General features: G+C 41.8%; 1 protein-coding gene across 4 annotated transcripts; it reads right to left on the bottom strand.

The window, feature by feature from the left end:
- Positions 1 to 4,175: 4,175 nt before the first annotated feature.
- LOC109766860 (probable histone acetyltransferase HAC-like 3) lies at positions 4,176 to 13,031 on the bottom strand. Of its 4 annotated transcripts, none has more exons than XM_020325619.4 (17): positions 12,745 to 13,031; positions 11,826 to 11,995; positions 11,247 to 11,355; positions 10,688 to 10,925; positions 10,412 to 10,612; positions 9,335 to 10,323; positions 8,837 to 9,106; positions 8,470 to 8,745; positions 7,843 to 7,971; positions 7,412 to 7,612; positions 7,177 to 7,319; positions 6,793 to 7,090; positions 6,574 to 6,713; positions 6,131 to 6,209; positions 5,663 to 6,004; positions 4,888 to 5,108; positions 4,176 to 4,777 (listed from the first exon to the last, which is right to left on the bottom strand). In XM_020325619.4, exons 2-17 carry the CDS (start codon positions 11,981 to 11,983, stop codon positions 4,708 to 4,710), a joined length of 3,864 nt encoding a protein of 1,287 aa, XP_020181208.1. In that variant the 5' UTR covers positions 11,984 to 11,995; positions 12,745 to 13,031; the 3' UTR covers positions 4,176 to 4,707. The 4 variants fall into 4 exon arrangements, with proteins under 4 accessions (XP_020181208.1, XP_020181210.1, XP_073367485.1 ...); XM_020325621.4 differs by having other exon boundaries at positions 10,412 to 10,609; positions 12,745 to 13,026; XM_073511384.1 differs by having other exon boundaries at positions 4,888 to 5,105; positions 10,412 to 10,609; positions 12,745 to 13,026.
- Between the last annotated feature and the right edge of the window lie 2,392 nt (positions 13,032 to 15,423).

Genomic DNA, 15,423 nt, shown 5'->3' with positions numbered 1-15,423 from the left:
GTTCGCCAGCTATTGCGGTCCAAAATCTTTGGGTACTCCTTTCAGGTGAGAGGAGGGCGCGAGGCCGGGCAGAAAGAGCTTTCTTTGACCTTGCCATACTGATCAGATGCTTCATGTTGCTGAATAATATCAATTACATGATGCATCAATTCAATCACCTTGGTTGTGTCCTTAAACTTATAACCATCTTAAGCAATAAGTGATTAAACCAAACTCCGACTGGATAGGATAACGAGGAGCTGGTTTCATCGAGTAATGGCGAAGGACAAGAGAAAGGGAGCCTCGAGGTTCCCGTGGTTAGTTTTAGGTGAAGGGGGCCTTCTACAAGAAACCCTTCCCCGTCCTCTACATCGCTGGTTTTTTTTTGAAACACAGTACACACGCAGAAGCTCGTACATACGCAAACACACTCATCTGTATGAATGCATGTACGCGCACCCTACTCCTATGAGCACATCCAAGAGACTGAGCCGGCACATCATCTTGAGATTGACGAAGTCGGAACACACGCCTCCATAGTCGACAGAAACGTCTCCTCCCACTGAATGCACATCACTGGAAGGCCTAGAATAAATGCAGAAAAATGTGAGCACCAATGTCAAGTCTGGGACATGAACTCTGATGAGCAGGGGATACCACTGTCCTCCTAACCATCCAACCACGGGTTGGTGCCTCTGCATCGTTAGTTGATAGGTGTAGAGCAATGGTATCTCTAGGGCATTTTTTTCAAACAAAAGGAAAGTTCATTTTTAATACGGGATATAAAAAAACACATCTTTTTGTAGCACCCGTGCTCATAACGTAGCTATTCCAGCACATAAGTCCGGGTTGCCCTTATTCAACCAGAATGGTAGGGTAAGTGGTAGAGGTTGCCCGCTCCGTAGCTTTCGGGCAACACTAAAATAAAGTAAATCATCCTATTTTACCGAGCTTGCCAAATATCAGAAGGGAAAGTAAAGGAGAGCAAGATGCCTACCTCCGTGGATGTAAGACCGTGGATCTTTCACTTTCGATGAAGAGGTGAATTATGATCGAAAGAACTTAGAAAAGTTCAGAGACCTTGGTCTTTCTTTGATTTGAGCTACTTGTTTCTTTTGTGTTTACATGACTAGAGACCTTGCTGTAGCTTATCCCGCCCCTCGCAGATGGCATTTTATTTCAATATTTATGTGATGGGGGGTGTACTTATAAAAAAATTAAAATGGACATGGGGTCCATTTAATGACAGATATGAAATCTTATCTTAACCCCTACAGCCCGTAGAAAATTCAGCTCAAAATTAGACGTACACATGGAGAAAAAAAAAGACAAATCTATCATGAATAGTGTCAAAAGAAGACAAAAGCGAAAATGACACTATTCACATCTAAATTTGTCTTTTTCGTTTCTCCATGTGTGTTTGAATTTTGATCTGAATTTTTTAGGGGTTGTCGACATATGTGTTGTGAACATCCATGATTTTTATCAGAATTTTTTGACATGTTTAAATTTGAATTTTGGAAGTTGGTATCTTGGTAGCATGTAAGGGCTGGTATCACCTCACACTTCCCCCTCGAACATGGGCATGCTAGCTGAACCTATAGATACAGTAGCTAGGAGGGCTCCTTGATTACTCTCCATAAATTGCTCACTGCTTGTGCAGCTCACATCTCACTGTCCTCTTGGCATTCCATTCCATTTAGATTGTTCCTTGAGTGGTTGAGTTGATGTACTTCCCATTCTCCTTGGTATGTATGAATGTATTAATAATACTATGTGTTCATAATTGCACCAGCACCGAAGAACGATGAATGTAGCATAAAAGGTACTACAGGACACAAAATGAACTACACAGCAGCATTTTTAGGGAAACCTAAACAACACAAAAGTCCTTTCGTGATCGTCATTGTCTGACTCTCATAATAACCTTAATGTCCTTTCGAGGTCACCACTTCCGAAAGGCTTCCTGCCGGAGATGTTCCACCTTACAACTAGTGTTTTATTTCAATCTTTTTGTGATGGTGGTATATTTATATAAAAAAAACTCTACATGGGCATTGGGTCCATTCAATGTACATATATGAAATCTTATCGTAACTCCTCAACAACTACGTTTACGGTACTCGAACATGGAAATGCTAGTTGAACCTAGCTATAGATACAGTAGCTAGGAGGGCTCCTTGATTACTCTTCTTAAATTGCACACTGCTGGTGCAGTTCACATCTCACTGTCCTCTTGTGGTGTTCCATTATATATTAAGATTGTTCCTTGAGTGGCTGAGTTGATCTACTCCCCATCCAACTATTGTGTACAATGGGCTGTCCGATCTACCCCCCCCCCCCCCCCCCCCCCCCACACACACACACACACACACACACACGTGAAATCACAGAAAACAAGAAAACATGCAGAATTACAATCTTCCTAGAAGTAAAACACACCTCAGACTTGTCGCTTCATTTTGTGGTGGTATGAAATAAAGAGTAGGCATAGAAAGAATTAGTCCTGCTAAAAAACTCAACCTTCCCATATCGTTTAGTAACAAGTCAAATAAAATGGAACAATGATTTGATTAAACCATTGTTACGACACTTTTTTTAAATGTCTTCTAATTGTTTAGCATTCCGTATCGACCTGTTTGCGCCATAACAAATGTGCAACACACCACATATATGTGAGAGCTTTGTTGATGGAAAATGATTTGGCAGTTCTATGTGTTCATATATAATTGCACCAGCACCAAAGAACGATGAATGAAGCATAAAAGGGGTACTGTAGGACACAAAATGAACTATACGGCAACATTGTTAGGGAAACCTAAACAACGCAAAAGTTCTTTCGTGATCGCCATTGTCCGGCACTCATAATAACCATAATGTCCTTTCGAGGTCACCACTTTCCGAAAGGCTTGCTGCCGGAGATGTTCCACCTTACAACTAGTGTTTTATTTCAATCTTTTTGTGATGGGTGGTATATTTATATTAAAAAAACTCTAAATGGGCATTGGGTCCATTCAATGGACATATATGAAATCTTATCTTAACTCCTCAACAACTACGTTTACGGTACTCGAACATGGAAATGCTAGTTGAACCTATAGATACAGTAGCTAGGAGGGCTCCTTGATTACTCTTCATAATTGCACACTGCTGGTGCAGTTCACATCTCACTGTCCTCTTGTGGTGTTCCATTATATATTCAGATTGTTCCTTGAGTGGTTGAGTTCATCTACTTCCCATCCAACTATTGTGTATCAATGGGCTGTCTGATCTACCCCCCCCCCCCCCCCCCCCAACAACACACACACACATGTGTTTAGAAATCACAGAATTATAATCTTCCTAGCTTCCTAGAAGTAAAAGACACCTCGGAGTTGCCGCTTCGTTTTGTAGTGGTATGAAATAAAGAGTAGGCATAGAAAGAATTACTACTGCTAAAATAAAATAGAAGACATTTAGTAACAAGTCAAAACCATGGTTCCATTTTATTTGATTAAACCATTGTTACGGCACTTTTTTTAAATGTCTTCGAATTGTTTAGCATTCTATATTGACCTGTTTGTGCCAGAAACAGATGTGCAACACACCACATATAAATGAGAGCTTTGTGGATGGAAAAAGATTTGGCAGATAATGCTATGTGTTCATATATAATTGCACCAGCGCGGAAGAACGATGAATGAAGCATAAAAGGTACTGTAGGACACAAAATGAACTATACGGCATCATTCTTAGGGAAACCTAAACGACACAAAAGTCCTTTCGAGATCACCATTGTCTGGCTCTTAAAATAACCTTAATGTCCTTTCGACGTCACCACTTTTGGAAAGGCTTGCTGCCAAATGTGTTCCACCTTACCAACTATGTTGTCAATGGCCATAAGTGGAGTCAAAGCATAGTGCAAACATGATCCAAGATGATCTTGTTGAGCACTTGTGGGCACTTCATAGCACTTGATTCTTGTGCCTTACTTGGATTATTACTTATTTGAACGCTTTCGTGCTCTTGAATTTGAATGAATTAATTTGAAAACATTGTTAAATTGCGTGCACTTAAATTATCAAGTTTAAAATTATTATGTAAGAAAATATCTACTTCAATTTTTTTTTCTAGGGAGAGTATTATTAGGTGTTCGGTTAGAGATGACCTCAGTCCTTTCTTCTAAATAAAAAAAGGAGATTATGAACAAATGCAGATGCTACAAGCACAAGTATATGCAGCTTGAGGGGTATCTTCTTTCGTATACACATTAATAATTGAATGAACTTGGATTTAGCCAGAGCCACAGTACAGCAGCAAGGCTGAACAAAATTGTGGCCTTGTTCAATCCAATCAGGGGGTACAAAAAGAAACAATCAAACAAAATCCTCTATCCTATGTATGGCTTTGCAAGAAAGAAAACCAACTATATATACATGTCTATGTACAGACACTACTACAGAGGATGCCTGTCTGCCTATGCAAGCTTCTGCTGGTATCTCCTCCCGACGCGCTGCTGCCTTCTTCGCGCGCGCAAATTCCAGGGAATACCAGCGAAACAGTCTAACTTAACTCAGCTGCTGGTGCCTCCGCCGCCAAGTCGCCGCTATTTTATTTACTTTGCAATGCAATCCTGCTGATGTACGGCGGCAAACAGCAGCTTATTGCGTTTTCATCAACGAATCTTCCTGCTCGAGAAAAAACCACTACTTGGTAGTTCACGGCAGAGTTCATTTCGGATGGGATCCGCTAGCACTCTACGGCACAAGGTGGCCCAGCAATCATTTTGGTCTTGTCCATGAAGAATGCCTTGATGTCCCTAAAATAAAATGGAATTAAAGATATCATCAGAAACCCCGACAAAGGAAAGGAGCTGCATAATATAACGAGTAATGCAAATAAGCTGGCATGAAAAGGCATGACTTTTACCTGCATCTGGGAACAGAACAGCCCCCGTCACCGCAATGTTTTGCATGAGTGAGCAGAAGTTTCCACATGAAGATACACTTCCTGCAACCTCCTCGGTTGCGGATGTCACATCGTACACCATGGAAGAACAACTTCTTCATTGTAAAACAGAGTTTGAAAGCACAACTACGTGCAGCACAGAAGCATTTTGATGCATGCACCAAAGCCTCAAGGTAGTCCTGCTTTGAAAATATCAACATCATTGGTATCAAACATTTTTTTAAAGGACAATTAATGAACACAACCACCACACAGAAATCCAAAACAAGGAATATCTTTCATGGTTCACACTGCTTATTAAACTGGATATGCTCAAAGTCAACAAAAGATACTATCAAGACAAACAGGTGAGCATAAGCAGTAAGCACCTCCAACACAAATATGAAACAGTGACAAAAAAGTCAAGTAAAAAGTAATGGTGCAATGCACGTAAGGTCAAGAACTGATGCCACCAAAAATCATATTCCAAGAAACACACAAAAAAAACACTAATCATAGAAATTGTACCTGAATTAGGTGAGAGAACAAAACATGAGAGTTTTAGAATCTCCCGTGCAAATTTTAACATCCAGCCGGCGTTGTGGTGGATTGTGATAATCACGTTTGTCTAACCAAATTCTGCCTATTTTATTGTTTGTTTAATTAACTTTTCCTACTTCTGTAACTATTTTTCCACAGCACTACAAAGTAAGCCCAATGCAGAAAAGTTACGCTAGCTGAGAATTACAAAGGATACCTGTAGAGTGTAGTTTGGTAATACTTGTTGCTCCGTCTGTTTGAGTTTATGAATGTGCAATTTTTCACCGTCTTGTTTATAACATGAATCGCAAAAGTTGCAGCCGGCACAAACCAGGCACCGCCACGCAAATCGTTGATCCATGGCCTGGTGACAAGCAGAACAAGCTGAATCATGTAGATGATAAAGAATCATCATTGTTGAGTGTTTTGCCCGTCGGAGTGTATCAAACTGGTATTGATTGTCTTGACAGTGCTTCAAGAAATCGATTCTGCTGTCAAAATACTTGCTTTCCATTGTTGGATCTCCATCATCAGTCTCTGGAAGAGGTTCTTCCTCTATCTGTAGAACAGGTAGTTACTCCGGTAAGTATAAATTTCATCATACATTTAACAAATAGCAGCATGCATATTGTGCTTATTTGACCGGTGAAATGAACTAAAAGTATAGCAGGGTTTATAGCAGTACTCTTTGAAATGCATGCTTTTGTTTTGTTGTAGCTGGATGCCTGTCCTTTAGTGGAGCACTTAGCTCCTCTGCATGGCATCTACAAGGAAGAACAACCGAAACATTGTCAATAATGGATGCTATATCAATGAAATGGGTGATTATCGAGGAACAAAAACTGAGAAGTTTTAAAACAGGGGTCATGTAAGTACATTTTGCAATTTGATTGGCAGATGATCAATTCAAATTTCAAAAAGAAACTGGAAGCTGATAGCTACAAGGGCCTAGGCACTAGATGATAACATGTGTGTGCAGCTATTTTTCATAAGAAAAAGGTATTCTCAGTACTGCTACCAAATTCAATGTGATCATAACTATGACAGAAGATTCATTCTACAAAAAGAAACATTATGGCAGCAGATTCTGTAGGTATAAAAAAAATAGTGATCTGAAGAAATACTTACTGGTCACAAAGATGGAAGTTTTTGCAGCAGGTACAAACCCAACTTTTACCAGACACAATAGGTTGTTGGCAATGCTTGCAAAACCGCTGCAGACAAAGCATAATGAAGTCTTCTTTCATTGTTCGCATCTTTTCTCCAAGCTATCGACAATGAAAAATATGATGTCAGTGCCAACATTATACTGGGAGGGGGATTAAAACAAGAGTAAAATTAACTAACTTTGTGCACTAGCAAGATATCCTCAAGGTTATCCTCAAGGTTTCCTTTCCTGTCATCACGTTTGGCAACACGCATGAGCCTTCCTACTTGTGGCTCTTTCTTCTGTGAGGTGTTGTCATCTTTCTTCTCAAGGAGTCTCTCTGCTTCTCCAGGCCAGAAATCATTCTCACAGTATGGCAAGCATGCTGCAGATATACTGGCCTTGCGATCACTGGTAGGCTGAAGAAAGAAGTCGTACAATGTATTACGCTCCACAACTACACCATCCTTAACAGCCTTCTTGATCAAGTTCTGGTACCTAAGAAGATTCATGAGAAAGCCCAATTAAGTCCCATAAACAAATAATTAGGTTTAAATCATAAATATCGTGTTAAATATACTGACCAGCTCCGAAGCTTGTCAGACTTGGGCATTTTTTGTGACGTGGGATGACAATACAAAACATAATCATCACGCTTTGTAGATGGGCAAGCCCATATGGAGCAGCTTACAAATCCTATTTTCTTGCAGTAATCCAAATAGCCAATCTACAAGAGAGAACCATATTAAAATAATTTCAGTTCAACATGAATTATTTAAGAAAGTTACGTAATCAGCTCAATATTTGTATTTCTCATACCAAAATCTCATGGTACACAAAGGTTCGGAGAGCTTCCCCACTTGCAGATTTGATTTCAGGCCTGAAGTACTTGACAGAATCGATATATGCAAGATAAACGTGCCTTCGATTTGGTAATGGGCTATCAGAACCATACTCTTGTACATACATGGCAAATAGACAAACATCCACACCTTCATTTTTTTGAAACAAGAGAATGGCCTGTATAGAACAAAAGGCACTAAAAGTTAGCCCTCATTATGTACTAAATATCTGAAATTACTATTAACATGGATACTGTGGAAAAAGATTGTCTAATAAAGTACTCCCTCCGTCCAGAAATACTTGTCCGAGGAATGGATGTATCTAGATGTATTTTAGTTCTAGATACATCCATTTGTATCCATTTCTACGACAACTATTTCCGGACGGAGGGAGTATCATCCAATCACCTTTGATTTGTATGGAAATTCCCCGGGATATTTCCCATCTTTAAAAAAATCCCGAAAACGTGGTTGGACTTGAAGCACTCTTGCAGCTGAAGAAACCACTCTAACAGTAAGACCTTCAACTCCTGGTACCTAAACATTGGAGCACAAAAAAGAAAATTAAAATAAGTTTACCACATAGTTGACATCAGACTGTAACACAATCCCTAAATAGAGGAAAATAATATAGATCAACACTATGTTTTCACAATTCTTCTATCGTTAAGTTGGCCATGAGTTATAATATGACATGGATCATCACATCAAATTATGTTTATTTGAATCCAATAAATTCAACCACATAACTAAGCTAGAGTACAGTTTAACAAAATAAGATCCTGAAATGCAACTAATATTACCCACCTATATATAGATACTGAACTGAAAAGTCGGCGGTAGAAGATTAGAAATTAACAATACTCGAGCTAATGTGTAAGTTCTAACATGGATCAGGAAGAGCAAGTAACTCCTGGGAAATAATAAAATAAGTCTTAAAACAGGGATGTATGGTCAATAGTTGCAGATAACTCACGGGACTTGTTTCGTATGTACTACAAGTCTACAGGGTAATCACAAACATGGCACAAATACCTCTTCAATGTCTTTTCCTGAAGCTCTTGCCCTCTGCAGCCGTTCGTGCTCAAGCCGCACTGAAAGTCTCTGCTCAATATGATCACTCAGTTTAGTCCTTGGTAACTCTAATGCTCCTAGAACAGTAGGTGACTCCGGCAAAATTATATCTCCACTATCCCTCTCCTTCAATAAACATTTGGCACATGTATACTCCACCTCCTCGTCTGCAACTTTCGGGTTAAAAAGGGCACATATCTGATGCTGCCAAGCTTTGCACTTATCGCACTCAACCCACTGAAATGAGATAAGTTGAACAAAAGATGAGGAATTCGTATATATAATTTAAGATTTAAGAATAAGTAGAGAGATAAGAAAAGCACATTACCCATTCAGCCTCAGCATCTGTTTCTGCGTAATTTGATCTCTTCTGATATTTAAATTTTGCAGTACTAAGATGGTGACATTTGGCACATATTGAAGCCTTATCAATTCCGTTTTCCACATGAACATAATAGGATCCGGTCGAATTTATTATTTTGAAACAGAGAGCACAGAATCGTGGAGGAGGTTCAAAAAGAATCCTCTCCATCCCACATAAATTGCACGTATTTTGGTCAGGCAAGCCTGAAGGGTGTTCTTCTGTCATCACTTGGCTCTGAAAATAAAAAGCAACTGAGTCAACGAATTTGATAGCTTGAAATAACTAAATATTATGCACTATACAGGCGATCCAGTTACCATGATAAAACAAAAACTAACACTTCTTGACCCAAACTCTAGTCGAATAACGTAATAATTATGTTGCATATTACTCGGTGGCATAACTAAGCATCAAGTGATATTACAGTAATAGCAAACCTCTGAGAACGGGCTCTGCACTCACCGGACAAATATGTTGGTTCAAACTTTTCATGTGATCTCTAAGCTCCTCAGCAGTTAGGGCATAAAGTATTGAACCCCCTCTTTTCTTCGTTGCAGTTAAGCTGGCTACTAATGATGTTTGATCCACTGAGCTAAGCTTTGAGTCCTTCATCTCGATATCACCATTTCCATAACACAACCCTTCCTTCATCTCGATGTCACCATTTCCATAACATGACAATTCCTTCATCTCAATGTCACCATTTCGATGACACAACCCTTCTTCAGCTTGCATAGCAGTCTCCGGCAATCTAACAATCTCCATGTTATTGCTAGCATTGCTGTCCAGCAAGGAACAGCCAGATGGCGACTTTGTAGGTAATGCTGTGGTTTCAGACTGTACTGTTTCAGAAGAGACATAAGTTCCATTGGCAGCAGGCTGTAGTTCCTTTGGAAACTTTGTTTTATCAGCATGGACAGGCCTGGGAGAATTGATCCTCAATCGTTTTGCCGGATGATGCTTGCCAGACGATTCATCCGAAGTAGGGGAAGTTGGCTTTGATACAGTGCTATTTGATGTCTGTTCGGCTCCCTTCACTGCCTCTCTTATAGAGATACAATTATCAGAGTCAGCAGCAATATAGCTGCATTGGTCATAACTGAATTTTGTGTTTAAAGTTGAGCATTTCTCCCTGCAGAAACATGTTTCATCCATTTGCATGCATCCTTCAAGTCCGCATTCTCTCTTGATGTCGGTGCGAATTTTAGATTGGTCATGGATATACAAGTCGTGGCATCCGGCTGTGATATTTGACTGATTTGATTCCTCTACTGGGTGGCTCCGCGTATACAATACTTTCCCGCATTCTCTGTATTGCAGAGACGATGATACTTGGCCAGCGGAATATCTGTTGTTATTTGTAGAATTTGCGGTTCGATCACACATCGCAGACACAGAACTGGAACTACCCGATGTCGATGGTTGTTGACTATCAACTTGATGAACATCGCCTGGCACAATTTGGTCATAATGTTTATGATGCAAAATAGCTTAAGCTCAGTTTCATACATAAGTCATGGTATAAGTAAAACAACTAACCTGGGAAATGGTATTTTGTATGGCCAGTTCGCACTCCACCACTGAAATCTCCAGCAATACAGGGACTGCATTTTGGTAGTGATGACACACATGGTCCGGCAGTGGCGTTTGCTAAGCTTTCAGGCCCCTGTTTAATCTTATCAGCCGATGAATGAACAAAGCTGGCAGCAGCTTCATGGTGACTGGTTGGTGCAAATCCTACTAAAATCAATCCGAAGTTAAAATACTGAAGTTGTACTGTGAGGTCAAGAAAGAAAACTAATAATCTTAACTCACCCTGAGAATATAAGACATTATGTGATATGTCTCTAGCAGGCAGGGGGGGATTAACAGAACCAGGTACAGCTCTACCATTCTGTATACTTGAATCTGTTACTTCTATCCCAGGCTGTTCTGAGTGTGATGTCGGTAAAGATGCTGAAGAAGCCAAAGCATATCTACTGTTGCCAAATGATCCACGACTGAGAAGAGCATTCAGCCTAACTTCTAAAGTCTCAAAATCCATGTAGTCGATCTGAGAGAAAAGAACTAGGTGTTAGCAAATAACAAGTCATTCAGAATTGTAATAATATAATTTAATAAATTGTAGAATTCCATGAATATATCACATAATCTAACAGTAAACAGTACCATGAACGAAAAACAAAACAAAATACAAGAATAGCTCAAACTTTGACAATAAGTTTATGTTCAGTATACAACATAAAAGATAACAAATGAAGATGATGTAACAGAGAGCAGAAATAACTCCAAACAAAGCACAACGAGTGAGGCCAGCCACGATTATAGTGAAACAGAGGGAAGAGTTATATTTGCTACGCCAAGTAAAACAAACCTTTGATTCTGCATCCTTATAAAGCTGCTCATCAATACTTTTTGAAACTGCCAGAAGATATCGTGGGTGCAGGTTATAGAATTGCTCCCTTCCTTTCAGGTAGGTTACACTGGATAGATAAAGAGATCAGGATGTAACGTTGAGATAGGAAATATATCAATGATAAATTAGTTAGAAAGATAGAACCACTTCATTTTCTTACCACTTCTAATATCATCTGAATTATCAACTATGCATGGGTTTCAAACAATAAAGCACAGACGGTAGTCATACATCATAGTATGGCAAACATATTTTGCACGGATGTATATGGCTGAAGTTAAATAGTGACAATTCACTTTGCCCAAAATTTAGAAGTTTCTCCTAATACTATTTACTATATTTTACATGTAGAAAAAGGCCACGCCATTGAAATCGTCCTCGAGAACAGCACAACAATGCATACTACAGGAATATGAACAATGCGATAAACATGGGTACTACATGCAGTAAAATAGCTAAAACAAGGGACACCGAATGTAAGCAATGCTATCATAATGAACCAGCACTGCTTTCGATATCGGTGGTTTGAGTACTTACATTTTATGCTTGATAACGAGTCGGACCGGGGAAGTATCTGAATCCATATTATCCAGCTGAAGAATTTGCACTGCAGTCTCGTGTGTATAACGTTTCTGGACAGGCAAGCCACTCGGCGCATACTGCTGCTGGATCCCTTGCAGGGCCTGCGCCATCATCCTCCTAAATCACTGGAAATCCACATGTTTATAAGTTAGTAACAGTCTGATCAGCAGCTACAACCACCCCACATAATAATAGATGTCCAGGGCCAAATGGTAATGAACAAGAACGGGCAAGCAACTAATGTGAAGCGGCATTCAGAAAAATCACGCCACAAGCAAAAGCTCCATTTTTGCAAGTAAAAAACTAAACACGCCAACCAGCGGACCCCGCATGAATGACCAACAGCAAGCACATAAACTCTAGCCTTGTGCTGAAGTGTGTTTTGTAACCAGTAAATCAACCATGACTAACACGTCGTTCATTGGTTAAGAAGGAAAATGAAGGATCTTGAAGGATGCATCGATACACTAAGATCATCATTGCAAGGATTTTGAAGGATACAGCTACATTGCATGCAAGAAAGATCCACCAGGCTATCAGTGTTAGACGATAATTAAATGTAATTACACTAACAGTAAGGTCGCCACTGGGATTAATCCATGTCTGGCATATCAAATGGCATCTCAACACTGATGGACATTGCAGGCGGCAGCGGCCAGTCAAGAACAAGCACAACATAGGTTCGGCTAAGACAAAAGAAAGAAGGGTACATACAGATTATTCTTATTATTTATATTTTCTACTAAATGAGATGAGAAAACAGACAATAACGATTCGGTCAGGGACGCCACCGGCTCACCAGACCCGACGCGTACGGGACCCCCGGGGGGCGGGGGGCGGATCAGGGCCGGGGGAGGAGGGGGCGGGGGCTTACTGGGGAGGAGGAGGCCGCCGGGAGGACCTGCCGCCGCCGGCGCCGCGCCCTCGGCCCGCCCGCGCTGTGGCGCTGTGGCGCCGCGACTACCTCGACTCCTCCGACTCGCCTCGCTCGCGCTGCCGCGGCTCCGTCGACTCGCCGGCGTGGCCTGGCCTGGCTAGGGTTAGGGTTTCCGGTGGGTTGCGACGGGTTGGTGGTGGTGGACGGGGGGTGGGGTGGGGGAGACTTCTGAGTTCTGAATCTGAACCGCGCGGATCGATCGAGCGAGCAGGTTTGTTCGGGCCGGTCCAGGCCAAAATACACGGGTGGATAATGATCATCATCGGATCGGACGGTTCTGGGTTTTCAGATCGCCTTCCCGGCCCTGACTGGATTCGGACTCGGGCCTGCCCGCCCTTCGAGCCTCGGTCCCGGTGACCCAGCCCAAAAACACTGCCCAGGCCCGGCCAGGGCCTTGTTCTTATACATCATATCATCCTAAGGCCCTTCCCAATGCTCCACCACGTGTACACCTGCTGAGAATGTCAGCAAAATTTTAATAATCTTCTACTTGTTTCACAGGCACAAATACGTTAAAAGGAGGATTGAGATTACGCACCTTCGACACTGTCCTTGACGGAGGCAAAGGGCATCAAGTTCGAGCTGTTGCCTTCTGCACGTCCTCGCCGCAGCCGCCAGCGACGAAAACGACCAGCCAAATTCTCATAGAGGACGCACCCTCCTCACGTAGTTTACACGCCTACCACAAACCAAAATTGTCAGAGTTGGCGTGGTCGTGCGGAGGACGACGATGGCTGCGGCCTGCGGCGTGGAAAGAGCGAAAATATTTGATTGCTACGCGATTTCATTGTTGTTGTTTATGGAAGCTTTTTACGATGCGATATGTTTTGGATGGAAGGTTTTAAACCCACCCTTCGATATGGTTTGATTGGTCTCTTATAAGGGTGGGATCGATGGAAGGATTGGTGTGTTATATGGAAGGGTGAGATCGCTGGAAGGATGGAAAGGTTGGTTCGGTTTCTCTAGGCATGGGATGTGTGGGTTTGATGATGAATTAAAACCGGTATTGGTTTACGGAGGGAGGGGGGAAATCGGTGGGGGTGGGGGGAGATCGCGGGGTAGGGCCATATATCGATCGATGGAAGTGTGGGAAACGAACGAAACCAACGAACGACCTACGTACTGAGACATTAGGAGTAGAGATTAGTTGCTAAGGTTTTTAATGCACTTAGCACCTCATTTAAGCACCAATCCATTAGAAGACGCTTCGGGCTTAAACTGTACTGGAATTATGGCGTCTGGGTTAGGCATTATGGGTCGAGGAAGATAGAGGTTGATGCAGTTGCGGTGCCACCCACTGCCTCAGCCGCCGTGCGCGCCACCTCGTGACCAGGCGTGGCGGAGGCCCGAACATGGGTTGGCTATGGCGGCGACGAGATCCTTGGCGGCGCAGCGCAACGGTCAGGATTGCGGCATCACGAGGAGGCACTCGTCGAGGACGTGAAGGAACGCTCAGACGTGGGCTAGTGCCAACCCGTTCTGACTATGGTAGAAGGCTCAGGATCGGAGCACGTGTAGTTAGTCGTCGATGTGGGTGAGCAGTGGGTGCCTCTGGCTCGGCACAAAGCCATGGCGGCATATGGGGTTAGACCATAGGAGAGAGAAGGAGGTGTGGATTAGGAAAAAAATCCTAAGACCGGATCCATCTCCCGGTAAATTAGACCCACCCTAATTGATGACACGTGGCAAATACAATCTCAAAGCACACAGACTATTCTCAGCTACTCATCCCGATTTTTGTTCTTTTCTTTTCTCTTTCTTCACTTCAAATCAAGACATTATAACTCAGGCTTTCTCATGAAGAGCTAGTCCATGTCAGTCTGTGAGCCCAGACGAGAGTTGTCGGCGGTCGAGCAGACTCATCCATGGCAACCATGCGTGCCAAGATGTCATCCTCGCCTCCCCGGCGGTTCGTGGACTCCTCGTTAGTTTCTTGCCAAGCCGTCGTCAACAGCGGCCGTCTAAACACGTATCGAGCAGATATGTCGCCCTGCACTCGAATAAAGATTCCCAGACAATGCAAAAGTAATTCTGACATTCAGCTTTTCATTATGTTGTAGAAGATGATCGAAAGACTAATATCCACATGTACCAAATGGTTGCTATATAATACTTCCTCTGTCCTAAAATAAGTGTCTGAACTTTAATACAACTTCACAATGATTTTAGGATGGAGGGAGTACTTAAGAAGCATGCCTGGCTCTTTGACGAACCGAACTTAGTACTCCATGAACACATAGTTGATGCACGGATGGTATGCCATTGTCCAATTCATTGCATTCTCTAAAGTTAATGGCCAAAACAAATATTAATTAGAAAAAGTGTACAAAGAATGGATCAAATTGATGTGTGTTGGCGCGTGACTTTCTTAGTGAAAGATCGAGGATGTCGCTTAGAGGAGGGTGAATAGGCACTTTAAAATAATTACGGTTTAGGCTCGAATAAATGCGGAATAAACCTAGCGGTTAATTTGTCAAGCACAAAACCTACAACAACTAGGCTCACCTATGTGCACCAACAACTTATACTAAGCAAGATAAATAACAAAGTGATAGCAAGACATATGCCAAGAAACAATATGGCTATCACAAAGTAAAGTGCATAAGTAAAGAGCTC

Source organism: Aegilops tauschii, chromosome 3 (assembly GCF_002575655.3).
Source record: "Aegilops tauschii subsp. strangulata cultivar AL8/78 chromosome 3, Aet v6.0, whole genome shotgun sequence".
NCBI lineage: Eukaryota > Viridiplantae > Streptophyta > Magnoliopsida > Poales > Poaceae > Aegilops > Aegilops tauschii.
This window is presented reverse-complemented; position numbering and strand designations above follow the sequence as displayed.